Genomic DNA, 25,044 nt, shown 5'->3' on the forward strand with positions numbered 1-25,044 from the left:
TCCTCCTCTGCGCAAAGCGAAAAGTTACTTCGTAATGTTTTCATCTTTTGCAAGTTTTTCTTTTCGCAATGCTGCTTTCATTTCGCCATATTTCTGGTGGCCCTGTTTGGTTTGGGTTAGGGGCAACTGTCTGGAGGGAATCCAGAGAGCAACGCGACTTGGAACGGGCTTAAAGCTGGCTCTAGCTGGCATATCAGCCATAAAACCGAGCATTAAAGCCGTGTGAAAATTGCAGCTCAAGTGCGAGACTTTTTGTAACAAGATATATGCTAGATTAAAGGGTCGAGGAGCTGTTCTTGGGGTGATAAGCGTTCTTTGTTTATAGAGTTGTCAAGTGCTCATAAAAATCGAGGTGCTCGATTCGACCCTACTCCGACTACCTGCCGGGCGGAATTGGACACGCCCGTTTTCTGGTAACATGGGTTAAGTGCGGCGTCATTAGCACACACCCGCACAGTGGGACAAGAGCCAAGGATAGAGCGGGATTTGCCGGAACCTCAGCGTGTTGCCGGCACATAAACAATACACTCTGCTACAAGGTTGCGCGACAGTCAAACACAAACAGTTTTATGGCCGAGCGTGGGAGGCGCTTCACACTCCTCAGCGCATCTCACGTTGAATGGGAATGACTCAGTTCGACTTGACCGTACACTCAGAAAAACAAGTCTTTGTATCTGTAAAATCCCAAATAAGAAGACTTTACTCGTTGAGTTTTTGTAAGAAACTGCTTTTATTTGGAAATATCTTCGGTTTAAATAGGTGACATGAGAATCGCATCTTAAAGTAAATGGCCTACGCAGAGGCCTAAGTAAATAGTCCCTGCCTTATCGAGGTCCCACGCTCGGGCACATCTGCCTATCTTGAGCGGCGAGGACCTTATCTGTGGTCTCCCACTAAGGGACTATTTTAGGAGGCGGGGAACGATCTCAAGTGACTGACTCATGTGGTGTGCACATGTTTTTGAGCAATGCACCCATGTCGCCTTAGATAACAAAATCCTAAATATAATTTATCGCTCTCGATTCATTTACATAAGATATGAACGGAGCCCAAAATTGTAAGTCTTTAAATATATTCGTGTTCATGTGTGAACATTCTGCCAAAGGGCCAGCAAAGCTGAGATGTACATTAGTATATTAGTTGCATTTATAACAGTAGTGGACTGTATTTATTTGATATATGTTCATTTATTTTGCAACTAAGATTTCAATGGGCCTAGTTTTTCTGGCTTTTAATTTTATTGGATTACAATTATGGTTTATATTATTTTTAATTCAACAATTTGTACTCAATTAACTTATTTTAAACATTTTGCTTTTTCTATGTAGAAGTACATTTTCTATTAAATAACGATATAGTGGACTGTATATTTTTATTTGTTATATTATTTTATTGTTTATTTACTATTGATATTTATAGTACTGGCAACGGACCTGCAAGGGTTATTGCTTGCATTCTTTGTTGCACAGCACATTTCCGTATGAAATATATTATTAATACTATCATTAGTATTAAAGCAATAATTAAACCAGCATGTCCGGAAATATGATGGAAATGTAAATCTTTCAATTTTTGATGGTTCTCTTTCATAAATTTAATTTCATTATTCAATCGTTCAAATTCCTCAGTATGATTTAATATTGATAGTTTCAGCGGATCCCAAATAATCTTCGGCACTTCACTAACTTCTCCTATATAAGGTGTTGATAATAATTCTTCACTTTCGGACTGAATGTTATGGTGGGCAACTAGAATTTTATCGTCGGTTCTTGCCGTACAATATGGCGCAATGCTTAAAACTCCTTGCTGAGGCAAATCAAACAATTCAATTTGAGAGCCAGTACATTGCAGACGGACTTTTGAATTCGCAGGAACCTTAAACAACCAACTACTTTTCTTTTCTAACTCTACCCAGTAACTTTTAGAGTCGACTACTGTTCACACATGAACACGAATATATTTAAAGACTTACAATTTTGGGCTCCGTTCATATCTTATGTAAATGAATCGAGAGCGATAAATTATATTTAGGATTTTGTTATCTAAGGCGACATGGGTGCATTGCTCAAAAACATGTAATTTAAGTGCACACTACATGAGTCAGTCACTTGAGATCGTTCCCCGCCTCCTAAAATAGTCCCTTAGTGGGAGACCACAGATAAGGTCCTCGCCGCTCAAGATAGGCAGATGTGCCCGAGCGTGGGACCTCGATAAGGCGGGGACTATTTACTTAGGTCTCTGCGTAGGCCATTTACTTTAAGATGCGATTCTCATGTCACCTATTTAAACCGAAGATATTTCCAAATAAAAGCAGTTTCTTACAAAAACTCAACGAGTAAAGTCTTCTTATTTGGGATTTTACATTTGGTCAATCGAGCCTTTAATCGACTCTGCAGTTTCCCCCTACCAAAGGTAAGGAACTCAGAGAAAGGCCAGCTCCTTTAAGCATCTTACAGCTAAAGGTAGCAAAAATAAGTGACTCTTGTTTCCCCCTACCAAAGGTAAGGAACAGAGTATAAATATAAAAAGCAAAAAGATACAAAAGAATCTTTTATGTTTTAAAACAAGCACCTTATAGTCTATAGCTAAAGGTTGCTTTGTGTACCATTATAAATTGTGGTAAGGCGTGCTTGAGGCCATACATCAGCAATTGTGAAATTAAAAAGTGCATAACAAAAGTGCCTTATAAATGCTCTAATAGCATTAAATCAGCTCATAAATAGAGTGCAGTGTATATGCCATAAGAGCATAAATTAAATAAAAAGTGCCTGAAAACAGTGCCTTATAAATGCTCTAATAGCATTAAATCAGCTCATAAATAGAGTGCAGTGTATATGCCAAAAGAGCATAAATGCCGAAATAAATGGCTAAAAAACAAAAAATCTGACTGGACTACAAAAATAATAAAACGTGCCAAATAAAAAAAAAATCATCTTTAAACATCAAAGGAGCCTCTACCAGCAGCAGAAGCAGCAACAACAGCAGCAGCAGAAGCAGCAACAGCAGTAGCAACAGCAGCAACAACAGCAGCAACAGCAGCAGCAACAACAACGACATCAGCTAAGTCAAAACAAGAATTTTCTGTTTATCCAAACACACATATATATATAAATACATATAAAATACATATACACGTACTATATATATTAAGAAATTACAAAAAATTTTCAAAATGATGTCAGAAAAGACTATTCAATTCCTTAAGAAGCAGTCCGAAATTATTTTGGAAATTAGAAAGTTGGAAGTAAAACCAACATTAACAGATGTAGAAATTCTAAAATTAAATGAGCTTCAAAAATGTTTCATTGCTAATCATAGCAATTTGTTAAAGATCGGCGTTGTCGATCATGAATATTTTAACGCGAAGCAGTATGATTTAATAATGATGGTGTTAGAAAAAATTAAAAATAAAAATGAAAAAATTAAGGGCGAGTCGGTAGAAAACACTTTCCCTAAATCAAACACTGTCCCTAAATCAAACCCTCCCCCTACATTAAACCTTGAAATGTGTGGTCACCCTGAAAAAGAGGGTATAGCACAAAACAACGCTTTAAAAGTAGAGCAGGCATTTCGAAATAATGTTGGCCAATTTCGAGTATATCTAGAAGATACGTCTAAACTAATAGACAGTAGTCCAGATTTCCTTAAAATAAGGAAAAATAAAATTGAATTTTTATGGCATAAAATAAATAACCTGATTGAACAGGTGAATAGTCATTTTGAGAGCTCGCTATTCGAAGAAGAAATTAGCGAACTTGAATTTGACAAACAAAATATTCTTACAGCCATTAATAGTCGACTCAGTGGCACAATAAATAAAGCTGAAATGTCGACGGTTGTTAAGGCGGAGGAGTTACCAACCCTGCCTAAAATACAGATTCCCACTTTCTTTGGTGATTCCAAAGAATGGGATCTTTTTAATGAACTCTTTACAGAGCTCATACATGTGAGAGAGGATCTCAGTCCTTCTCTCAAATTTAATTATCTAAAGTCAGCATTAAAAGGAGAAGCCAGAAATGTGGTTACTCATTTACTGCTCGGCTCTGGAGAAAATTATGAAGCCACTTGGGAGTTTTTGACCAAGCGATATGAGAATAAAAGAAACATATTCTCAGATCATATGAATAGGCTTATGGATATGCCAAATTTAAATTTAGAATCCAATAAGCAAATAAAGACATTTATTGACACGATTAACGAGTCAATTTATATTATAAAATTAAAGGCACAATTACCAGAAGATGTGGATGCAATTTTCGCTCACATAATTCTTCGGAAATTCAATAAAGAATCACTCAATTTATATGAAAGCCATGTTAAAAAGACAAAAGAAATACAGGCACTTTCTGATGTCATGGACTTTTTAGAGCAAAGGCTCAATTCTATATCATCATTCTCACAGGAAGTAAAACCTGTAAAGAAAATGATTAATAATAACAAGAATAAAAATTATAGTGACAATTGTGCATATTGCAAACTACCAGGGCATTATTTAATTCAATGCCATAAATTTAAAATAATGAATCCAGCAGAACGGTCTGACTGGGTAAGAAAAAATGGGATTTGCCAAAGATGTCTGAGGCATCCGTTTGGTAAAAAATGTATAAGCGAGCAGCTTTGTTCGACTTGTCGTAAACCTCACCACACGTTACTTCACTTTGCAGGTCATAATCCAGAAAAAGTGAATACGTGTAGAACAACAGGTCAAGCCTTGTTGGCCACGGCCTTGATTCAAGTAAAGTCGAGGTATGGAGGCTTTGAACAATTAAGAGCATTGATTGATAGTGGCTCTCAAAGCACAATTATTTCAGAAGAGTCTGCACAGATTCTAAAATTGAAAAAATTTCGGTCTCATACTGAAATAAGTGGAGTATCTTCCACAGGAACGTGCATCTCCAAGCACAAAGCGGTTATTTCGATAAGAAATTCTCCGAAAAATTTAGAAATTGAAGCAATTATTCTCCCAAAACTTATGAAGGCACTTCCAGTCAACACGATTAATGTTGATCAGAAAAAATGGAAGAACTTTAAATTAGCCGACCCCGATTTTAATAAACCGGGTCGCATTGATCTAATCATTGGAGCAGACGTATATACTCACATTCTGCAAAATGGAGTTATAAAAATAGACGGTCTCCTTGGGCAAAAAACTGATTTCGGGTGGATAGTTTCTGGATGTAAAAAATCCAAAGGAAAAGAAACCATTGTAGCCACAACAATAGAAATAAAAGAGTTAGATCGCTACTGGGAAGTGGAAGAAGAAGAAAAAGATGATATCGAGTCTGAAATCTGTGAAAATAAATTTATCAAAACGACAAAAAAAGATTCAGATGGGCGATACATTGTGTCAATTCCATTCAAGGAGGATGTCACCTTAGGAGATTCAAAGAAACAAGCGATAGCTCGTTACATGAATCTGGAGAAAAAACTAAAAAGAAATGAAAAACTTAAGGTTGACTACACTAAATTCATGAATGAATACATGGATTTAGGACACATGATTGAAGTGAGTGATGAAGGCAAATATTTTTTACCGCACCAGGCAGTGATTAGAGATTCAAGCCTTACGACCAAATTGAGAGTAGTTTTTGATGCTTCAGCAAAAACTACGAATAACAAAAGTTTGAACGACATAATGTGGGTTGGGCCACGAGTTCAAAAAGATATTTTTGACATTATTATTAAATGGAGAAAATGGGAATTTGTTGTTTCGGCAGACATTGAAAAGATGTACCGACAAATTAAAATAGATAATGATGATCAAAAATATCAATATATTTTATGGAGAAATTCTCCAAAAGAAAAAATTAAAACATATAAATTAACCACAGTCACTTACGGAACTGCATCTGCACCATATTTGGCTACCAGGGTTCTGGTAGATATTGCAGATAAATGTAAAAACCAAGTTATTAGTGCAATAATTAGGAATGATTTCTATATGGATGACCTAATGACTGGAGCTGATTCGGTAGAAGAAGCTAATAAATTAATAACATTAATTCTCCATGAATTGCAGAAAGTTGGATTCAACTTAAGGAAATGGATTTCCAACAATTCCAAAATATTAACCACTGTGGAGGACACAGGGGACAATAAGGTTCTCAATATTATCGAAAATGAATGTGTTAAAACTTTAGGACTAAAATGGGAACCTCAAAATGATTTATTTAAGTTCAGCGTAAATTGTAATGATGAATCAAAAAATATAAATAAGCGCGTTGTGTTATCAACGCTAGCAAAAATATTTGATCCGTTAGGATGGTTGGCACCAGTCACGGTTTCAGGAAAACTTTTTATTCAAAAACTTTGGATAAATAAAAGTGAATGGGATCAGGAATTATCCATAGAAGATAAAAATTATTGGGAAAAATATAAAGAAAATTTATTATTGTTAGAGAATATTCGAATCCCAAGGTGGATTAATTCAAACAGTTCTTCAGTCATTCAGATTCACGGATTTGCGGACGCCTCCGAAAAAGCATATGCTGCAGTAGTCTATGCTAAAGTAGGACCTCATGTTAATATAATAGCTAGCAAAAGTAGAGTCAACCCTATAAAAAATAGGAAGACAATTCCCAAACTCGAGCTGTGTGCAGCTCACCTGCTTAGTGAATTAATCCAAAGACTAAAAGGATCAATTGACAATATAATGGAGATCTATGCTTGGAGTGATTCCACGATTACCTTAGCATGGATTAACAGTGGTCAAAGTAAGATCAAATTTATAAGAAGAAGAACGGATGACATTCGGAAATTAAAAAATACTGAATGGAATCATGTTAAGTCAGAGGATAATCCAGCAGATTTAGCATCCAGGGGAGTGGATTCTAACCAGTTGATCAACTGTGATTTTTGGTGGAAAGGTCCGAAATGGCTAGCAGACCCAAAAGAACTTTGGCCTCGGCAGCAGTCTGTAGAAGAACCTGTCTTAATAAATACGGTATTAAATGACAAAATAGATGATCCTATTTACGAATTAATAGAAAGGTATTCCAGTATAGAAAAACTTATACGTATAATAGCATACATAAATAGATTCGTGCAGATGAAAACAAGAAATAAAGCCTATTCATCAATTATTTCAGTAAAGGAGATAAGAATAGCGGAAACAGTTGTTATTAAGAAACAACAAGAATACCAGTTTAGGCAAGAGATAAGGTGCCTTAAAATCAAAAAGGAAATCAAGACAAATAATAAAATATTGTCATTGAATCCATTTTTGGACAAGGATGGGGTTCTAAGAGTTGGAGGAAGATTGCAAAATTCCAATGCAGAATTTAATGTTAAACATCCAATCATTTTAGAAAAATGCCACCTAACAAGCTTATTAATAAAAAATGCTCATAAGGAAACATTGCATGGAGGGATAAACCTAATGCGAAACTATATCCAAAGAAAGTATTGGATTTTCGGGTTGAAAAATTCGTTGAAAAAGTATTTAAGAGAATGTGTAACGTGTGCAAGGTATAAACAAAATACAGCTCAGCAAATAATGGGTAACTTGCCAAAATATAGAGTGACGATGACATTCCCGTTTCTTAATACTGGAATAGATTACGCAGGTCCTTATTATGTTAAATGTTCAAAAAATCGTGGCCAAAAAACATTTAAAGGATACGTTGCTGTATTCGTTTGCATGGCCACCAAAGCCATACACTTAGAAATGGTAAGCGATCTAACTTCAGACGCATTTTTAGCAGCACTCAGAAGATTTATTGCTAGACGGGGAAAATGTTCCAATATCTATTCAGACAACGGAACAAATTTTGTAGGAGCTGCAAGAAAATTAGATCAAGAGTTATTTAATGCAATACAAGAAAATATAACGATTGCAGCGCAGCTTGAAAAGGACAGGATTGATTGGCATTTTATTCCCCCGGCAGGACCTCACTTCGGAGGTATTTGGGAAGCTGGAGTTAAGTCAATGAAATACCATTTAAAGCGTATAATCGGCGACACTATTTTGACTTACGAAGAAATGTCAACTCTTTTATGTCAAATAGAAGCATGCTTAAATTCAAGGCCATTATACACTATAGTTAGTGAGAAGGACCAACAAGAAGTTTTAACACCAGGTCATTTTTTAATTGGAAGACCACCTTTAGAAATAGTCGAACCAATGGAAGATGAAAAAATCGGAAATTTGGATAGGTGGAGACTTATCCAAAAAATGAAGAAAGATTTCTGGGTTAAGTGGAAAAGTGAATATTTGCATACGCTCCAGCAAAGGAATAAATGGAAAAAGGAAATTCCTAATATAGAAGAAGGGCAAATAGTTTTATTAAAGGATGAGAATTGTCATCCTGCAAGATGGCCTTTAGGAAAGGTGGAAAAGGTGCATAAGGGGAATGATGACAAGGTCCGAGTGGCTAAAGTAAAGATGCAGGAAGGATATATCACTAGACCCATTACTAAAATTTGTCCCTTGGAAGGAATAAAGTCTGTTGACAAAAATGAGGCTGACCAAGAGCCAAAAAGACGAACTAGAGCGACATCGGGAATGTCCAAGATCGGAACTTGAAGAAAACAATAAATTGTTTATGATGCAGTCTAGATCTAGAAGCAAGCGTGCTCCTTTCGAATTTATGGGTTCCTTGTATCATATTTTATTTGGTATAATGGATGAAGATGATAGAGAGCAATTAGAAGAAAATATGAAGAATTTGTTAGATAACCAGAACAACCTTGATAAACTAATTCAAAAACAAACATCTGTGGTTGATTCAACTTCTAATCTATTAAAGAGAACAACAGAAGATGTTAACTCCAATTTTAGAAGTATGCAAATAAGAATTGAGAACATGACAGAAGTTCTTAAAGAAAATTATTATGTTTATAAGGAATCAATAAAAATTCTTTATGATTACGAAACAGCTACACTCATTGATTGAAGAAGGCGAAAAAATTCAAGCAGGCATTATAAGCCTGTTGATTGATATTAATCACGGTAGGCTAAATACAAATATTCTCAGGTAAGGTTCCTGCGAATTCAAAAGTCCGTCTGCAATGTACTGGCTCTCAAATTGAATTGTTTGATTTGCCTCAGCAAGGAGTTTTAAGCATTGCGCCATATTGTACGGCAAGAACCGACGATAAAATTCTAGTTGCCCACCATAACATTCAGTCCGAAAGTGAAGAATTATTATCAACACCTTATATAGGAGAAGTTAGTGAAGTGCCGAAGATTATTTGGGATCCGCTGAAACTATCAATATTAAATCATACTGAGGAATTTGAACGATTGAATAATGAAATTAAATTTATGAAAGAGAACCATCAAAAATTGAAAGATTTACATTTCCATCATATTTCCGGACATGCTGGATTAATTATTGCTTTAATACTAATGATAGTATTAATAATATATTTCATACGGAATGTGCTGTGCAACAAAGAATGCAAGCAATAACCTTTGCAGGTCCGTTGCCAGTACTATAAATATCAATAGTAAATAAACAATAAAATAATATAACAAATAAAAATATACAGTCCACTATATCGTTGTTTAATAGAAAATGTACTTCTACATAGAAAAAGCAAAATGTTTAAAATAAGTTAATTGAGTACAAATTGTTGAATTAAAAATAATATAAACCATAATTGTAATCCAATAAAATTAAAAGCCAGAAAAACTAGGCCCATTGAAATCTTAGTTGCAAAATAAATGAACATATATCAAATAAATACAGTCCACTACTGTTATAAATGCAACTAATATACTAATGTACATCTCAGCTTTGCTGGCCCTTTGGCAGAATGTTCACACATGAACACGAATATATTTAAAGACTTACAATTTTGGGCTCCGTTCATATCTTATGTAAATGAATCGAGAGCGATAAATTATATTTAGGATTTTGTTATCTAAGGCGACATGGGTGCATTGCTCAAAAACATGTGCACACCACATGAGTCAGTCACTTGAGATCGTTCCCCGCCTCCTAAAATAGTCCCTTAGTGGGAGACCACAGATAAGGTCCTCGCCGCTCAAGATAGGCAGATGTGCCCGAGCGTGGGACCTCGATAAGGCGGGGACTATTTACTTAGGCTTCTGCGTAGGCCATTTACTTTAAGATGCGATTCTCATGTCACCTATTTAAACCGAAGATATTTCCAAATAAAATCAGTTTCTTACAAAAACTCAACGAGTAAAGTCTTCTTATTTGGGATTTTACAACTACTGTTTTATAGATGCAGTTCGCCGCTTTATCTGGCTTTAGAGGCTGAATCTCACATGCATTATCATTCGCTGAATTCCAGGGCCAACTTCCTTTGCATATTCTCTTATTTAATTGCCATAATGATTCCGATCTTGGACATTCCCGATGTCGCTCTAGTTCGTCTTTTTGGCTCTTGGTCAGCCTCATTTTTGTCAACAGACTTTATTCCTTCCAAGGGACAAATTTTAGTAATGGGTCTAGTGATATATCCTTCCTGCATCTTTACTTTAGCCACTCGGACCTTATCATCATTCCCCTTATGCACCTTTTCCACCTTTCCTAAAGGCCATCTTGCAGGATGACAATTCTCATCCTTCAATAAAACTATTTGCCCTTCTTCTATATTAGGAATTTCCTTTTTCCATTTATTCCTTTGCTGGAGCGTATGCAAATATTCACTTTTCCACTTAACCCAGAAATCTTTCTTCATTTTTTGGATAAGTCTCCACCTATCCAAATTTCCGATTTTTTCATCTTCCATTGGTTCGACTATTTCTAAAGGTGGTCTTCCAATTAAAAAATGACCTGGTGTTAAAACTTCTTGTTGGTCCTTCTCACTAACTATAGTGTATAATGGCCTTGAATTTAAGCATGCTTCTATTTGACATAAAAGAGTTGACATTTCTTCGTAAGTCAAAATAGTGTCGCCGATTATACGCTTTAAATGGTATTTCATTGACTTAACTCCAGCTTCCCAAATACCTCCGAAGTGAGGTCCTGCCGGGGGAATAAAATGCCAATCAATCCTGTCCTTTTCAAGCTGCGCTGCAATCGTTATATTTTCTTGTATTGCATTAAATAACTCTTGATCTAATTTTCTTGCAGCTCCTACAAAATTTGTTCCGTTGTCTGAATAGATATTGGAACATTTTCCCCGTCTAGCAATAAATCTTCTGAGTGCTGCTAAAAATGCGTCTGAAGTTAGATCGCTTACCATTTCTAAGTGTATGGCTTTGGTGGCCATGCAAACGAATACAGCAACGTATCCTTTAAATGTTTTTTGGCCACGATTTTTTGAACATTTAACATAATAAGGACCTGCGTAATCTATTCCAGTATTAAGAAACGGGAATGTCATCGTCACTCTATATTTTGGCAAGTTACCCATTATTTGCTGAGCTGTATTTTGTTTATACCTTGCACACGTTACACATTCTCTTAAATACTTTTTCAACGAATTTTTCAACCCGAAAATCCAATACTTTCTTTGGATATAGTTTCGCATTAGGTTTATCCCTCCATGCAATGTTTCCTTATGAGCATTTTTTATTAATAAGCTTGTTAGGTGGCATTTTTCTAAAATGATTGGATGTTTAACATTAAATTCTGCATTGGAATTTTGCAATCTTCCTCCAACTCTTAGAACCCCATCCTTGTCCAAAAATGGATTCAATGACAATATTTTATTATTTGTCTTGATTTCCTTTTTGATTTTAAGGCACTTTATCTCTTGCCTAAACTGGTATTCTTGTTGTTTCTTAATAACAACTGTTTCCGCTATTCTTATCTCCTTTACTGAAATAATTGATGAATAGGCTTTATTTCTTGTTTTCATCTGCACGAATCTATTTATGTATGCTATTATACGTATAAGTTTTTCTATACTGGAATACCTTTCTATTAATTCGTAAATAGGATCATCTATTTTGTCATTTAATACCGTATTTATTAAGACAGGTTCTTCTACAGACTGCTGCCGAGGCCAAAGTTCTTTTGGGTCTGCTAGCCATTTCGGACCTTTCCACCAAAAATCACAGTTGATCAACTGGTTAGAATCCACTCCCCTGGATGCTAAATCTGCTGGATTATCCTCTGACTTAACATGATTCCATTCAGTATTTTTTAATTTCCGAATGTCATCCGTTCTTCTTTTTATAAATTTGATCTTACTTTGACCACTGTTAATCCATGCTAAGGTAATCGTGGAATCACTCCAAGCATAGATCTCCATTATATTGTCAATTGATCCTTTTAGTCTTTGGATTAATTCACTAAGCAGGTGAGCTGCACACAGCTCGAGTTTGGGAATTGTCTTCCTATTTTTTATAGGGTTGACTCTACTTTTGCTAGCTATTATATTAACATGAGGTCCTACTTTAGCATAGACTACTGCAGCATATGCTTTTTCGGAGGCGTCCGCAAATCCGTGAATCTGAATGACTGAAGAACTGTTTGAATTAATCCACCTTGGGATTCGAATATTCTCTAACAATAATAAATTTTCTTTATATTTTTCCCAATAATTTTTATCTTCTATGGATAATTCCTGATCCCATTCACTTTTATTTATCCAAAGTTTTTGAATAAAAAGTTTTCCTGAAACCGTGACTGGTGCCAACCATCCTAACGGATCAAATATTTTTGCTAGCGTTGATAACACAACGCGCTTATTTATATTTTTTGATTCATCATTACAATTTACGCTGAACTTAAATAAATCATTTTGAGGTTCCCATTTTAGTCCTAAAGTTTTAACACATTCATTTTCGATAATATTGAGAACCTTATTGTCCCCTGTGTCCTCCACAGTGGTTAATATTTTGGAATTGTTGGAAATCCATTTCCTTAAGTTGAATCCAACTTTCTGCAATTCATGGAGAATTAATGTTATTAATTTATTAGCTTCTTCTACCGAATCAGCTCCAGTCATTAGGTCATCCATATAGAAATCATTCCTAATTATTGCACTAATAACTTGGTTTTTACATTTATCTGCAATATCTACCAGAACCCTGGTAGCCAAATATGGTGCAGATGCAGTTCCGTAAGTGACTGTGGTTAATTTATATGTTTTAATTTTTTCTTTTGGAGAATTTCTCCATAAAATATATTGATATTTTTGATCATCATTATCTATTTTAATTTGTCGGTACATCTTTTCAATGTCTGCCGAAACAACAAATTCCCATTTTCTCCATTTAATAATAATGTCAAAAATATCTTTTTGAACTCGTGGCCCAACCCACATTATGTCGTTCAAACTTTTGTTATTCGTAGTTTTTGCTGAAGCATCAAAAACTACTCTCAATTTGGTCGTAAGGCTTGAATCTCTAATCACTGCCTGGTGCGGTAAAAAATATTTGCCTTCATCACTCACTTCAATCATGTGTCCTAAATCCATGTATTCATTCATGAATTTAGTGTAGTCAACCTTAAGTTTTTCATTTCTTTTTAGTTTTTTCTCCAGATTCATGTAACGAGCTATCGCTTGTTTCTTTGAATCTCCTAAGGTGACATCCTCCTTGAATGGAATTGACACAATGTATCGCCCATCTGAATCTTTTTTTGTCGTTTTGATAAATTTATTTTCACAGATTTCAGACTCGATATCATCTTTTTCTTCTTCTTCCACTTCCCAGTAGCGATCTAACTCTTTTATTTCTATTGTTGTGGCTACAATGGTTTCTTTTCCTTTGGATTTTTTACATCCAGAAACTATCCACCCGAAATCAGTTTTTTGCCCAAGGAGACCGTCTATTTTTATAACTCCATTTTGCAGAATGTGAGTATATACGTCTGCTCCAATGATTAGATCAATGCGACCCGGTTTATTAAAATCGGGGTCGGCTAATCTAAAGTTCTTCCATTTTTTCTGATCAACATTAATCGTGTTGACTGGAAGTGCCTTCATAAGTTTTGGGAGAATAATTGCTTCAATTTCTAAATTTTTCGGAGAATTTCTTATCGAAATAACCGCTTTGTGCTTGGAGATGCACGTTCCTGTGGAAGATACTCCACTTATTTCAGTATGAGACCGAAATTTTTTCAATTTTAGAATCTGTGCAGACTCTTCTGAAATAATTGTGCTTTGAGCGCCACTATCAATCAATGCTCTTAATTGTTCAAAGCCTCCATACCTCGACTTTACTTGAATCAAGGCCGTGGCCAACAAGGCTTGACCTGTTGTTCTACACGTATTCACTTTTTCTGGATTATGACCTGCAAAGTGAAGTAACGTGTGGTGAGGTTTACGACAAGTCGAACAAAGCTGCTCGCTTATACATTTTTTACCAAACGGATGCCTCAGACATCTTAGGCAAATCCCATTTTTTCTTACCCAGTCAGACCGTTCTGCTGGATTCATTATTTTAAATTTATGGCATTGAATTAAATAATGCCCTGGTAGTTTGCAATATGCACAATTGTCACTATAATTTTTATTCTTGTTATTATTAATCATTTTCTTTACAGGTTTTACTTCCTGTGAGAATGATGATATAGAATTGAGCCTTTGCTCTAAAAAGTCCATGACATCAGAAAGTGCCTGTATTTCTTTTGTCTTTTTAACATGGCTTTCATATAAATTGAGTGATTCTTTATTGAATTTCCGAAGAATTATGTGAGCGAAAATTGCATCCACATCTTCTGGTAATTGTGCCTTTAATTTTATAATATAAATTGACTCGTTAATCGTGTCAATAAATGTCTTTATTTGCTTATTGGATTCTAAATTTAAATTTGGCATATCCATAAGCCTATTCATATGATCTGAGAATATGTTTCTTTTATTCTCATATCGCTTGGTCAAAAACTCCCAAGTGGCTTCATAATTTTCTCCAGAGCCGAGCAGTAAATGAGTAACCATATTTCTGGCTTCTCCTTTTAATGCTGACTTTAGATAATTAAATTTGAGAGAAGGACTGAGATCCTCTCTCACATGTATGAGCTCTGTAAAGAGTTCATTAAAAAGATCCCATTCTTTGGAATCACCAAAGAAAGTGGGAATCTGTATTTTAGGCAGGGTTGGTAACTCCTCCGCCTTAACAACCGTCGACATTTCAGCTTTATTTATTGTGCCACTGAGTCGACTATTAATGGCTGTAAGAATATTTTGTTTGTCAAATTCAAGTTCGCTAATTTCTTCTTCGAATAGCGAGCTCTCAAAATGACTATTCACCTGTTCAATCAGGTTATCTATTTTATGCCATAAAAATTCAATTTTATTTTTCCTTATTTTAAGGAAATCTGGACTACTGTCTATTAGTTTAGACGTATCTTCTAGATATACTCGAAATTGGCCAACATTATTTCGAAATGCCTGCTCTACTTTTAAAGCGTTGTTTTGTGCTATACCCTCTTTTTCAGGGTGACCACACATTTCAAGGTTTAATGTAGGGGGAGGGTTTGATTTAGGGACAGTGTTTGATTTAGGGAAAGTGTTTTCTACCGACTCGCCCTTAATTTTTTCATTTTTATTTTTAATTTTTTCTAACACCATCATTATTAAATCATACTGCTTCGCGTTAAAATATTCATGATCGACAACGCCGATCTTTAACAAATTGCTATGATTAGCAATGAAACATTTTTGAAGCTCATTTAATTTTAGAATTTCTACATCTGTTAATGTTGGTTTTACTTCCAACTTTCTAATTTCCAAAATAATTTCGGACTGCTTCTTAAGGAATTGAATAGTCTTTTCTGACATCATTTTGAAAATTTTTTGTAATTTCTTAATATATATAGTACGTGTATATGTATTTTATATGTATTTATATATATATGTGTGTTTGGATAAACAGAAAATTCTTGTTTTGACTTAGCTGATGTCGTTGTTGTTGCTGCTGCTGTTGCTGCTGTTGTTGCTGCTGTTGCTACTGCTGTTGCTGCTTCTGCTGCTGCTGTTGTTGCTGCTTCTGCTGCTGGTAGAGGCTCCTTTGATGTTTAAAGATGATTTTTTTTTTTTTTTTTTTTTTTTTTTTTTTTTTTTTTTTTTTTTGGCACGTTTTATTATTTTTGTAGTCCAGTCAGATTTTTTTGTTTTTTAGCCATTTATTTCGGCATTTATGCTCTTTTGGCATATACACTGCACTCTATTTATGAGCTGATTTAATGCTATTAGAGCATTTATAAGGCACTGTTTTCAGGCACTTTTTATTTAATTTATGCTCTTATGGCATATACACTGCACTCTATTTATGAGCTGATTTAATGCTATTAGAGCATTTATAAGGCACTTTTGTTATGCACTTTTTAATTTCACAATTGCTGATGTATGGCCTCAAGCACGCCTTACCACAATTTATAATGGTACACAAAGCAACCTTTAGCTATAGACTATAAGGTGCTTGTTTTAAAACATAAAAGATTCTTTTGTATCTTTTTGCTTTTTATATTTATACTCTGTTCCTTACCTTTGGTAGGGGGAAACAAGAGTCACTTATTTTTGCTACCTTTAGCTGTAAGATGCTTAAAGGAGCTGGCCTTTCTCTGAGTTCCTTACCTTTGGTAGGGGGAAACTGCAGAGTCGATTAAAGGCTCGATTGACCAAATGTAAAATCCCAAATAAGAAGACTTTACTCGTTGAGTTTTTGTAAGAAACTGCTTTTATTTGGAAATATCTTCGGTTTAAATAGGTGACATGAGAATCGCATCTTAAAGTAAATGGCCTACGCAGAGGCCTAAGTAAATAGTCCCTGCCTTATCGAGGTCCCACGCTCGGGCACATCTGCCTATCTTGAGCGGCGAGGACCTTATCTGTGGTCTCCCACTAAGGGACTATTTTAGGAGGCGGGGAACGATCTCAAGTGACTGACTCATGTGGTGTGCACATGTTTTTGAGCAATGCACCCATGTCGCCTTAGATAACAAAATCCTAAATATAATTTATCGCTCTCGATTCATTTACATAAGATATGAACGGAGCCCAAAATTGTAAGTCTTTAAATATATTCGTGTTCATGTGTGAACAGTATCCTTTACAAAGTTGTTTGTGATTGAAACTTGAAGACCCAAGATAAGGGGGCATTTAAGAAACTTGCAATAACAAATAAATATTGTAAAGGAAAGCCATTTCCAATATTGTTCTCAGTGTATCCTCTGCGCTTGTCATGGAGTGCGTGAGTTCGGAACATTAACTGCCAAGGACCTTCCATTTCCCCGTCATTCTGCTGAATGGGAAAAAGTCGCCTAATAAAATTATAAATGTATTTGATGTGCCAACGCCGCCCACAAGAATCGTTCCCGAAATAATTTTTTTTTCTGCGGCCACTCGCAAATGTGTCTCAATTCAATTAATTTGTGCTGGGATCTGGGATCCAAAGTGTTGGGCTCTAAAGTGGGCCCCAGTCAGTAGGCAGTTTGGCCGCAGGACCTGCTGAGTTGTTAAATTTTAATACTGCGGTTTATGTGCTCGAGTTTTTGGGCAAATTAAATTTTAATTGCTCGTGGTCCGCCCAAATTGGCAGTCAGCGGCGGTTTGGTGCGCTGTTTGGTCTGCTGGGTTTACTAGGCATCCAGTATTTATCAGACCATTCATTTCTTCTATGCGATTCCGACAATAACACGAAAATACAGCCGAAAACGTTGCCAAAAGCTTGACAAAAGTGCAACGAACCGTGTGCCGGCCCGGGCGAGCCAAAAGGGAAAATGTGCTGGAAAAATCGGAGAGCGCGAGCAGAAAATTATGAAAAATACCCGCTGAAAATACGAGCATTTTCCCGGACGCCGCAAATGCAAATTCATGAAAAGACCAAGGCAAAGCCGACTTTGCTCTTGAGCTTGAAAAAGGCGCAGACGGGAGCGACGGTTCCAAATGGAAATGGGAGTGGGTATTCAAATGGCCATGGAGCTGGGAACTCTGGGAATGGTTATTCTGCAGCTCGGGATCTCTGGAGTGGCGGTGTCAGACGGACTGCTGACGGTTCAGTTGAGTTGTGTGTCTGGGCCGGGTCTAACAATTACGTCAATGGCGCAAATGTCGAAAAATGTAACAAACAAAAAACCCGTTAAGCGCAGAATGCCATCGCAATTTACAGCAGACTCATCGTCGGGATCTTTGTCATGGCATTTGATACACTCCGAACCGAATGGGTCACTTAGCTGGAACGTACTCTAGGCATGAGCTTATGCAATATAATACTACCTGTTTCTAATTTGTTGGCTTTGGTACTTTCTATTCTAGCTTTTATTACAATCATCTGTTATACTGTTTTATCTTTAGAATACTGTAATAAATTATATGAATGTATAACTCCGAACTGAAATAGGGTATTACTTTTACAGTTTATAGCCAGCACATTCAGCTGGCCCCTCTTCCTGGTTTTCCCTTCTGATTCATTGCAGATTCTAGTGAAACTTTAGAGCAATTGTTTTTTGCGTTTTGTGTGTTGTTTGGTTGTTTGCTGATGATGGCGATGGCAGCCAGTGAACTGGGCAGACGATGCGTCTACTGACTGTTGCCTTTTGGCGCTTTGCCTCTGCTCTCTCTGATTAACTCATTCATACATTCTGGCTTTCCAGAGAAAAAAAATCAAGTAAGTGTGTAGAGAATGGGGAGGGGGTAGTGCTGCAGGATTCGAGTGGGTGTAGCATTGTTGAAAGCCTCCCACTTCTGCGCCCAGCCCTTGATTATGATTATTTTCATTTCAAAAAGTTGGCGGCGCAGAAAAAACCGCAGCCCAAGCACAATTCTCTGTGTAGTTGGGCAAAATATTTAAAGTGCGCCGCGAGTTGGTGTAGTATTGCTAACCAAAACACACGCACACCCACAAAGGAGCACCAACACTCACGCGACTTGTGTACCCTTTGTACAGTGGTACCTTTGTAACCCGAGCTGTTTTGAGATAAAGTAAGAAATAATCTGACTAAACTAAGTTGAGAACTGAGAAATAATTTCCCAATATGGATTACCCAATTACATATTTTAAAACAATTTTCTTTACTAATGTTTCTTGAAAACCAAATTGTTTTTCTAGATATATACTAATCTCAGGATGTATCTTCAAATGCGAAGGTGTATCTATTGGATAAAATCTTAAGTTTTAAGACGACTGTTTTTTGCCCTTCTTTGCGAGGTTCCACTGTAGCTGGTGTGCGGTTTTTGTTGTTTCTGCTGTTACTTGGCTCGTTTAACTTTGAGTAGTTCTGAATTCCAGCAGCCGGCATGCCGGTTTTTTTTCATTCTTTTTTTCCCTACTGCAACTTTAATTGGACATGGGTTGTTGCTGTTGTTGTCGCCGCTGCTGGCGTTGGCAAACGTGTTTTATTATTTTGGTTAAATTTGGCATTCGTTTCCTACGCGGCGTGCAGCGAGGTCAACTCATCAGTTTGTTATCGTTAGGTCCGAAACAGTTTTGGGTAACAAAATTTAAACAACTTGATTTACTCACCTCCTGGCTGGTGGCCTATGACCTTAGGGAGCAGGGGGTGGTAATAGTGGTGGTGGTGGAAAGGACATCCCCTTTCGCACTGCTTGTTGTTGGTCCAAAATCGAAGCAAATTAAACGATAATTTGTTGTGAGCAAAGTAACACGCACACACAAGCGCACACGCGAACGCACTGCACACAGATACACCAAACACTCCCGCTCTCTTTCTCTCCTCTCTCACTTTGTGTATTTTGTTTGTTCTGGCTTTGCTTTGGTTTTGCTTTTCTTCTGCTTGTGCTTCTGACTCTGCTTTTACTTGGCGATGCAAGCAGCGCGACGTTGCAACATCGTTCACATTTCACATTTCCCCCAGCTGAATGCACTTTTATCTCGCTTTTGTTGCACTTCCTCTCTTGTTTTGACTGCGGCAGATGCGGCTCCGCCTTCTGCTTCTTCTTCTGCCACTGCTTATCCTGTTTGTGCTCCCCCCTCCCTCTTGACCAATCGTCGCGTCTTCTTCACACAGCTATCCTGCGTGGGCAAGGATGTCTTGCGCTGCGTTTTCCCTTCCGTTTCGATTGTAGATCCTTTTCGGAGGAAAGTTTCGATCACACACATTTAACTCGGTATTTTCACGGCTATTCCGTTCGCGTCCCACACTCGACGCGATTTATTTTTCTCAATTTTTTCGACGGCCCAGCCGCATTTTACCATTTCAAGAACCAATCGAATCGAAACGCGCAGGGTGTTTGCTGCAGTTAATACGAAAATCCCCCAAATGCGCAACTGAATGCCCTAAAAAATCCAGATATTCTCACGAGCTCACAAACGCGTTCGCAGCGTATTCACACTACCGCGAGCTATCGATAACCGTTTACACTGGGCCACTAAGCAAGATGTCACAATTCTTTATTTGGATTTAATATATGTTCCTATATACTCGATAAATGAAAAGAAAAATATAACTAGCCCGGGTTGCGATAATATTATAAATAGTCTCCTGAGCAAACAGTGCTTTATGGTTGGTCGAACTCCGCTAGGCGAAGGGCAACGCGGCTAAGGTGGTTTTATTCGCTGTTTTTTGAAAAAGTTAAGTTATGTTATTTTGAATCTTATAGATCTTGCTTCTCTTTGTTAAAAAACATTAAAGATCTTATCAAAGACAAAATATTTGGTTAATTTAAAACGGAATTTAAAAATTAAACACCGTTTAGATCGCCTGATGTACAAAGCTTACAACCAAGCTAGCAATACTAATTGATTTTTGATTATAGATTTAAATAGTCGCGACAGCTATTTTTGTAATTAGTACATTGTGAACTTCAACGATATGAACATCCCACTTATAGTTGCTATGATGTGGGTTTTCGGTGCTCTGGTACACGGAATACCCACAACTCGACACACAAACATAAAGTGCGAGAATCAGGATAAATCCTTTGGTGAAATAAAAGAGTGTCGATTGAAGGTCCTGGGTCGGGGAATTATTGGAGCTAACGTTTACTATAAAGTAAAGAAGATACCAGTGAAGGCGGTACATGTCAATTTCAGTGTGTGGAAAAGATTGTCCGGCTACCATCCATTTCTATTTAATACTACCGTGGATTTTTGCCACATCATAAAGCATCCGAATCCGTCAAATGTATTCTTCTACTTTTATGGGGCACTACGGCCCTTCAGCAATGCTAATCACTCTTGTCCGTTCAACGTAAGTTACGTTTCGAAAATTTTCCTTCAATGGTTTTCTTCTAATTTTTCTATCTCACAGCACGACATCATACTCAAGGATTTCGTTTTGGATGACAAGATGTTCTCAATTGTTCCAATTCCCAGGGGTAACTACATGTTCGTAACAAAAATTATGGCTAACAACGCTTGGAGGGCGACTGTTTTTTCTTATTTGGACATTAATGTTGACAAATTGTAGATTTTGTATTAAATTTAGTGCTAGCTATATTCGTAATATTAATTTTTTGTATATGTGTTTACAGTCAAACCAAATTTTCCCAATGTTTCCCGTTTTAGCAATGACACAATCCATTTGACTAACAAGGTGTAAAATTAAATTCAAGCCGCTTTAATTCAAGCAGTGAATGTAAAAATTTGTACAAAACCACATCGTTTAAATTACAAAGTTCTTGTGTTCTGAGATCGTAGTTAAGATAGTGTAAAATATTAAATATATTCGCTTGTAGTTGGCCGAGTGTCGTAGGCATGGTGTCGCCATCTAGGAGTGAGTTTGTTGTGGAAGATGTGGGGGCATTATTCTCACCATAGGTTCTCGTCAGCTTTATCTGACGATCCACACTCGATCAACTTGGGGTTACCGCCAGTTGTGTCTCGGCGTCACATCCAGGCGTCATAGAAGTGCAGTCGAGCCTACATCCTCCAGTGATAAAAGTAAATAGGAAAAAATAGAAAATAGGTGCAGGGATTACGTCGGCACACTTATTTTGTACATATCTCTTATTAACAGAAGGTCACGGTTTAACTACCATACGAAATTGGCGTGGAACTTGCTTAGCAGGAGAATCATCGGTGCATCGGGACGGAGTTTCCGAATGCGACTAAAAAGCTCAACATACCGTCGTTGCTTCAGTCTTTTCGATGGGCTCCGCAAAATGAAATTTTGCGTTCTTACTTTTCCTAGCAGAGTAACGGGAATAGTCGGCGAACTCGACTACAGCATTAACTAAATGAATATTTCCGGAAATTAAAAGTTTTATTTTTAAAAACAATGAAACAACTTACTTTGCTTAACGGTAAAGCGATAAGAGCATCTACACTGTGGTGATGGAGGAAGCTATCTAAATGGCAAGACATTCCGGCTGGTCTGAACAGTTTGTGAGTAACTATCGCTGGCTAAACAGTCATGATAACCCTAATGCGACCAATTCATAAATGGCTCTGCTTCTGCCTAATTGCAATAATCGTAATACTCGGCATTAAAACCCAAAATGCAAACACTAAATATAAGAAATTATCGGAAAAGCCCAAAGCTTTAGAAGTCACAGGATCGGATGACTCCAATTCCGACTTCCTTCCTGCTGAAGAAGATCGAAAAGTGCAGGACGAAGTCCGACCCGCATATTTTGTGGAGTCCGTCAAGTGCAAGATCCCCTATGTTGATCCCTTCACCTCAGATGCAATGGCCATTTTCCAGCCCGAGCACTTTGAGACCTGCTCCAACGAAACCGCACTGGTTACTCCGATCTTTGACATCAGTCGGCAGCGATATATGCTCTTCATCAATGAGTCGTTGGCCTCCATTATTCTCAACTCCCATCGGGGGGAGTACAATTGCTATTATCAGGAGATAACGCGGATCCGTGAGCACGACAGTTATGATAAGTAATATCTGGCTTGATATGTTTCTTATGACCAACTCCCTATTAATTTCATACTTTTCAGAGTGGAGCGAAAATACTTCACTCAGAACTACGAGGTGCCGCTCCATGTTCAGGGCCTGATCTTGGCCTGCCATCGTCTCGGCAACGAGTCGGACATTTTGCAGAGCGATGCTTATAACCTCATCCAATATAGGCCACCACCCGAAGGACTCTCGCTGGAACCGTCCAAAAGGAAGCCAAGTGTCCTTATGTTCGGCATAGACAGCCTTTCGCGGATCAATTTGCGTAGAACTATGCCGAAGGTCTATAAGTTCCTAACGAGGGACGGGTGGTTCGAGCAGCAAGGATACAACAAGGTGGGTAAAGAAAGCGGGATTTATAGCCGAGGACTAAATATGGATTATATCATGTGTAGATAGGCGACAACACCTTCCCCAATCTGTTGGCCATTTTGACAGGCTACAATCCTGAGTCGGCCATTGAGAGGGTGTGCAACTGGCACGAAGATGGATGTCTAGATAGGACCCCTTTTATATGGCACTACTTCCGGAATGCCAGCTACCTCACAGCCTATGCTGAGGATGAGACTGGCATGAATACATTCAACTACCTGAAACCGGGCTTCCTGGAGCAGCCTACCGACTTCTACTTAAGGCCCTTTCAGAAGGCCGTTGAATCGGGCCTGAACACCTGGAAATGCAGTGACTGCTCGATGAGGTACTGCATCGGCCGGCGGATCACGAGCAGTTACGTCTACGACATGGCCAGAAATTTTGCCAACCGTTTCGTGTATGAGCGACCCATTTGGGGTCTGTTCTGGTCAAACAGTTTCAGCCACGACAGCTTCCAGATGCCCTCGAAAATGGAGGACTATGTGCTTAAGTACCTTCTGGACTTCGAGGCCGATGGTGTGTTCGACCAGAGTATTATGGTGTTCCTCTCGGATCATGGCTCACGCTATGGCAGAATCATGTCCCTGCCCAGTGGATTTCTAGAAGAGCGTCTTCCCTCTATGTTTATCTATTTGCCGCCTTGGTTCCGGGCTCAGTATCCGGAATACGCCAGGGTCCTTGAGCTGAATCGGAATCGGCTTACATCCAACTACGATCTGCACAACACCCTGAAACACATCATCGAACTGGGCGGCACTCCAGATGGTCAAATATTGCCCAAGGCGGCCGACTGTCCCAAGTGCCAATCCCTATTTTATCCCGTAGATGAGACGAGGTCGTGTGAGGATGCCGGAATACCAGAGCACTTCTGCACCTGTGTGCCTTATAAAAGACTGGATACGCAATGGGCGAAGAGCATTGCCCCCAAGGTGATCGGTCGGATCAACGAGTATCTGGCCGGCAGGAATCTTAGTGAGATTTGCTCGGAACTCACGCTCAGCTATATTCACTCGACAGAGATGAAAGTCGAGCTAGACCAGAACTTCCACGACGATGAGCACCGTGTGGAGGTGGGCACCTATCGCACCATGTTCAAGGTGAAGCAGAACTCCGCCGACTTTCGAGCCACCGTTATCTTCAATAATGTTACAGATTCCGTGGAGGTGGATGTACCTAGCATTAGTCGGTTGGACAGCTATGAAGATGATTCCACGTGTGTAAAAGATAAAACCGACAAGATGTATTGCATTTGCACGTGTGATATCAAAGATGATTAAAATGTTGTATATATATTTATCTATATTTATCCTCCTTTACTTGCATAATAGGTTTAATGATTACATCATTGACTGCATTTTAGGGATATCTTTTTTTAATCATGTTACTCGGTGAAACAAGATTTACGATAATTGGTAAGTTCCCCAATAGATCAGACAACGTATTCCAATTTTATTTATAGATTTTTCTATATATTAAAAATTAAAATTATAAATTAATTGTAAATTAACTCTGAGAATGTTCGATGATCGGATTGCGTAGTTTTTTCTTATTAGTTTCGAATCGAAATAACAGAAATATTGTTTATTTTTCTTTTGTTTGCAGTAGCTAGAACTGAAGGTAATCGTAACTAGTGATTGCATCTACAAAATTTACTCGCAGAAACACAGATACAGATACTTCAGCGTGATCATCTTCTCAGCTGGAACTGGAGATCGAGATTAGACCTGACCAATCCAAAGTGCTCATGCTAGAGCTTTTCCTATAAATCTAGCTCTAAAGAATCCAGACATTCATCAAGGCGCCTCACGGGTCATCGGTGATAAGCGGCATGGGTACCTTGCCGTGGGCTTTTTCTAGGTTCAAAGGGCGGATGGAAAGGTGGAAGCCATCCGAGCTCACCTCTGTTTCTGCTCCTTTCAGTCGGACTTATCTGCGCTTATCATCGCGTGGGTTGTTTACAAGCGCACGTTTAATAACAAAGGAGTCGCCC

General features: G+C 37.7%; 5 protein-coding genes across 5 annotated transcripts in view; 3 read left to right on the forward strand and 2 right to left on the reverse strand.

Moving 5' to 3' along the window:
• Positions 1-20,060, reverse strand: part of LOC6618781 (ankyrin repeat domain-containing protein 50) — a 43,324-nt gene extending 23,264 nt beyond the window's left edge. The window contains exon 1 of the mRNA XM_032721360.1: positions 19,334-20,060. The gene's annotated coding sequence lies outside the window, so the exon portion shown is untranslated. The remainder of the gene's footprint in view (positions 1-19,333) is intronic.
• Positions 1,370-15,724, reverse strand: LOC116801480. The gene is made up of 2 exons (XM_032721361.1): positions 10,785-15,724; positions 1,370-1,685 (listed from the first exon to the last, which is right to left on the reverse strand). Exons 1-2 carry the CDS (start codon positions 15,652-15,654, stop codon positions 1,414-1,416), a joined length of 5,142 nt encoding a protein of 1,713 aa, XP_032577252.1. The 5' UTR covers positions 15,655-15,724; the 3' UTR covers positions 1,370-1,413.
• Positions 3,101-9,513, forward strand: LOC116801481. Its single transcript, XM_032721362.1, has 2 exons — positions 3,101-8,042; positions 9,171-9,513. Exons 1-2 carry the CDS (start codon positions 3,173-3,175, stop codon positions 9,410-9,412), a joined length of 5,112 nt encoding a protein of 1,703 aa, XP_032577253.1. The 5' UTR covers positions 3,101-3,172; the 3' UTR covers positions 9,413-9,513.
• A 582-nt stretch (positions 20,061-20,642) lies between the features above and the next one.
• On the forward strand, positions 20,643-21,395 carry LOC6612593. The gene is made up of 2 exons (XM_002037062.2): positions 20,643-21,020; positions 21,081-21,395. Exons 1-2 carry the CDS (start codon positions 20,643-20,645, stop codon positions 21,237-21,239), a joined length of 537 nt encoding a protein of 178 aa, XP_002037098.2. The 3' UTR covers positions 21,240-21,395.
• A 268-nt stretch (positions 21,396-21,663) lies between these two features.
• Positions 21,664-24,331, forward strand: LOC6612594. Its single transcript, XM_002037063.2, has 4 exons — positions 21,664-21,712; positions 21,789-22,663; positions 22,724-23,018; positions 23,078-24,331. The coding sequence occupies exons 2-4, from the start codon at positions 22,185-22,187 to the stop codon at positions 24,329-24,331; spliced, it is 2,028 nt and encodes a 675-aa protein (XP_002037099.2). The 5' UTR covers positions 21,664-21,712; positions 21,789-22,184.
• The last annotated feature ends 713 nt before the right edge of the window (positions 24,332-25,044 follow it).

The sequence above is a fragment of the Drosophila sechellia genome, chromosome 3R (assembly GCF_004382195.2).
Source record: "Drosophila sechellia strain sech25 chromosome 3R, ASM438219v1, whole genome shotgun sequence".
In the NCBI taxonomy this organism is placed as follows: Eukaryota; Metazoa; Arthropoda; class Insecta; order Diptera; family Drosophilidae; genus Drosophila; species Drosophila sechellia.

Coding starts and splice junctions, on each gene's coding strand:
- LOC116801481 (XM_032721362.1), top strand. CDS start 3,173: ATGATGTCAGAAAAGACTATTCAATTCCTTAAGAAGCAGTCCGAAATT. Junction 8,043..9,170: donor AAGGCCATTATACACTATAG/TTAGTGAGAAGG, acceptor ATATAGGAGAAG/TTAGTGAAGTGCCGAAGATT.
- LOC116801480 (XM_032721361.1), bottom strand. CDS start 15,654: ATGATGTCAGAAAAGACTATTCAATTCCTTAAGAAGCAGTCCGAAATT. Junction 1,686..10,784: donor AAGGCCATTATACACTATAG/TTAGTGAGAAGG, acceptor ATATAGGAGAAG/TTAGTGAAGTGCCGAAGATT.
- LOC6612593 (XM_002037062.2), top strand. CDS start 20,643: ATGAACATCCCACTTATAGTTGCTATGATGTGGGTTTTCGGTGCTCTG. Junction 21,021..21,080: donor ATCACTCTTGTCCGTTCAAC/GTAAGTTACGTT, acceptor TCTATCTCACAG/CACGACATCATACTCAAGGA.
- LOC6612594 (XM_002037063.2), top strand. CDS start 22,185: ATGATAACCCTAATGCGACCAATTCATAAATGGCTCTGCTTCTGCCTA. Junction 22,664..22,723: donor GAGCACGACAGTTATGATAA/GTAATATCTGGC, acceptor CATACTTTTCAG/AGTGGAGCGAAAATACTTCA. Junction 23,019..23,077: donor AGCAGCAAGGATACAACAAG/GTGGGTAAAGAA, acceptor TATCATGTGTAG/ATAGGCGACAACACCTTCCC.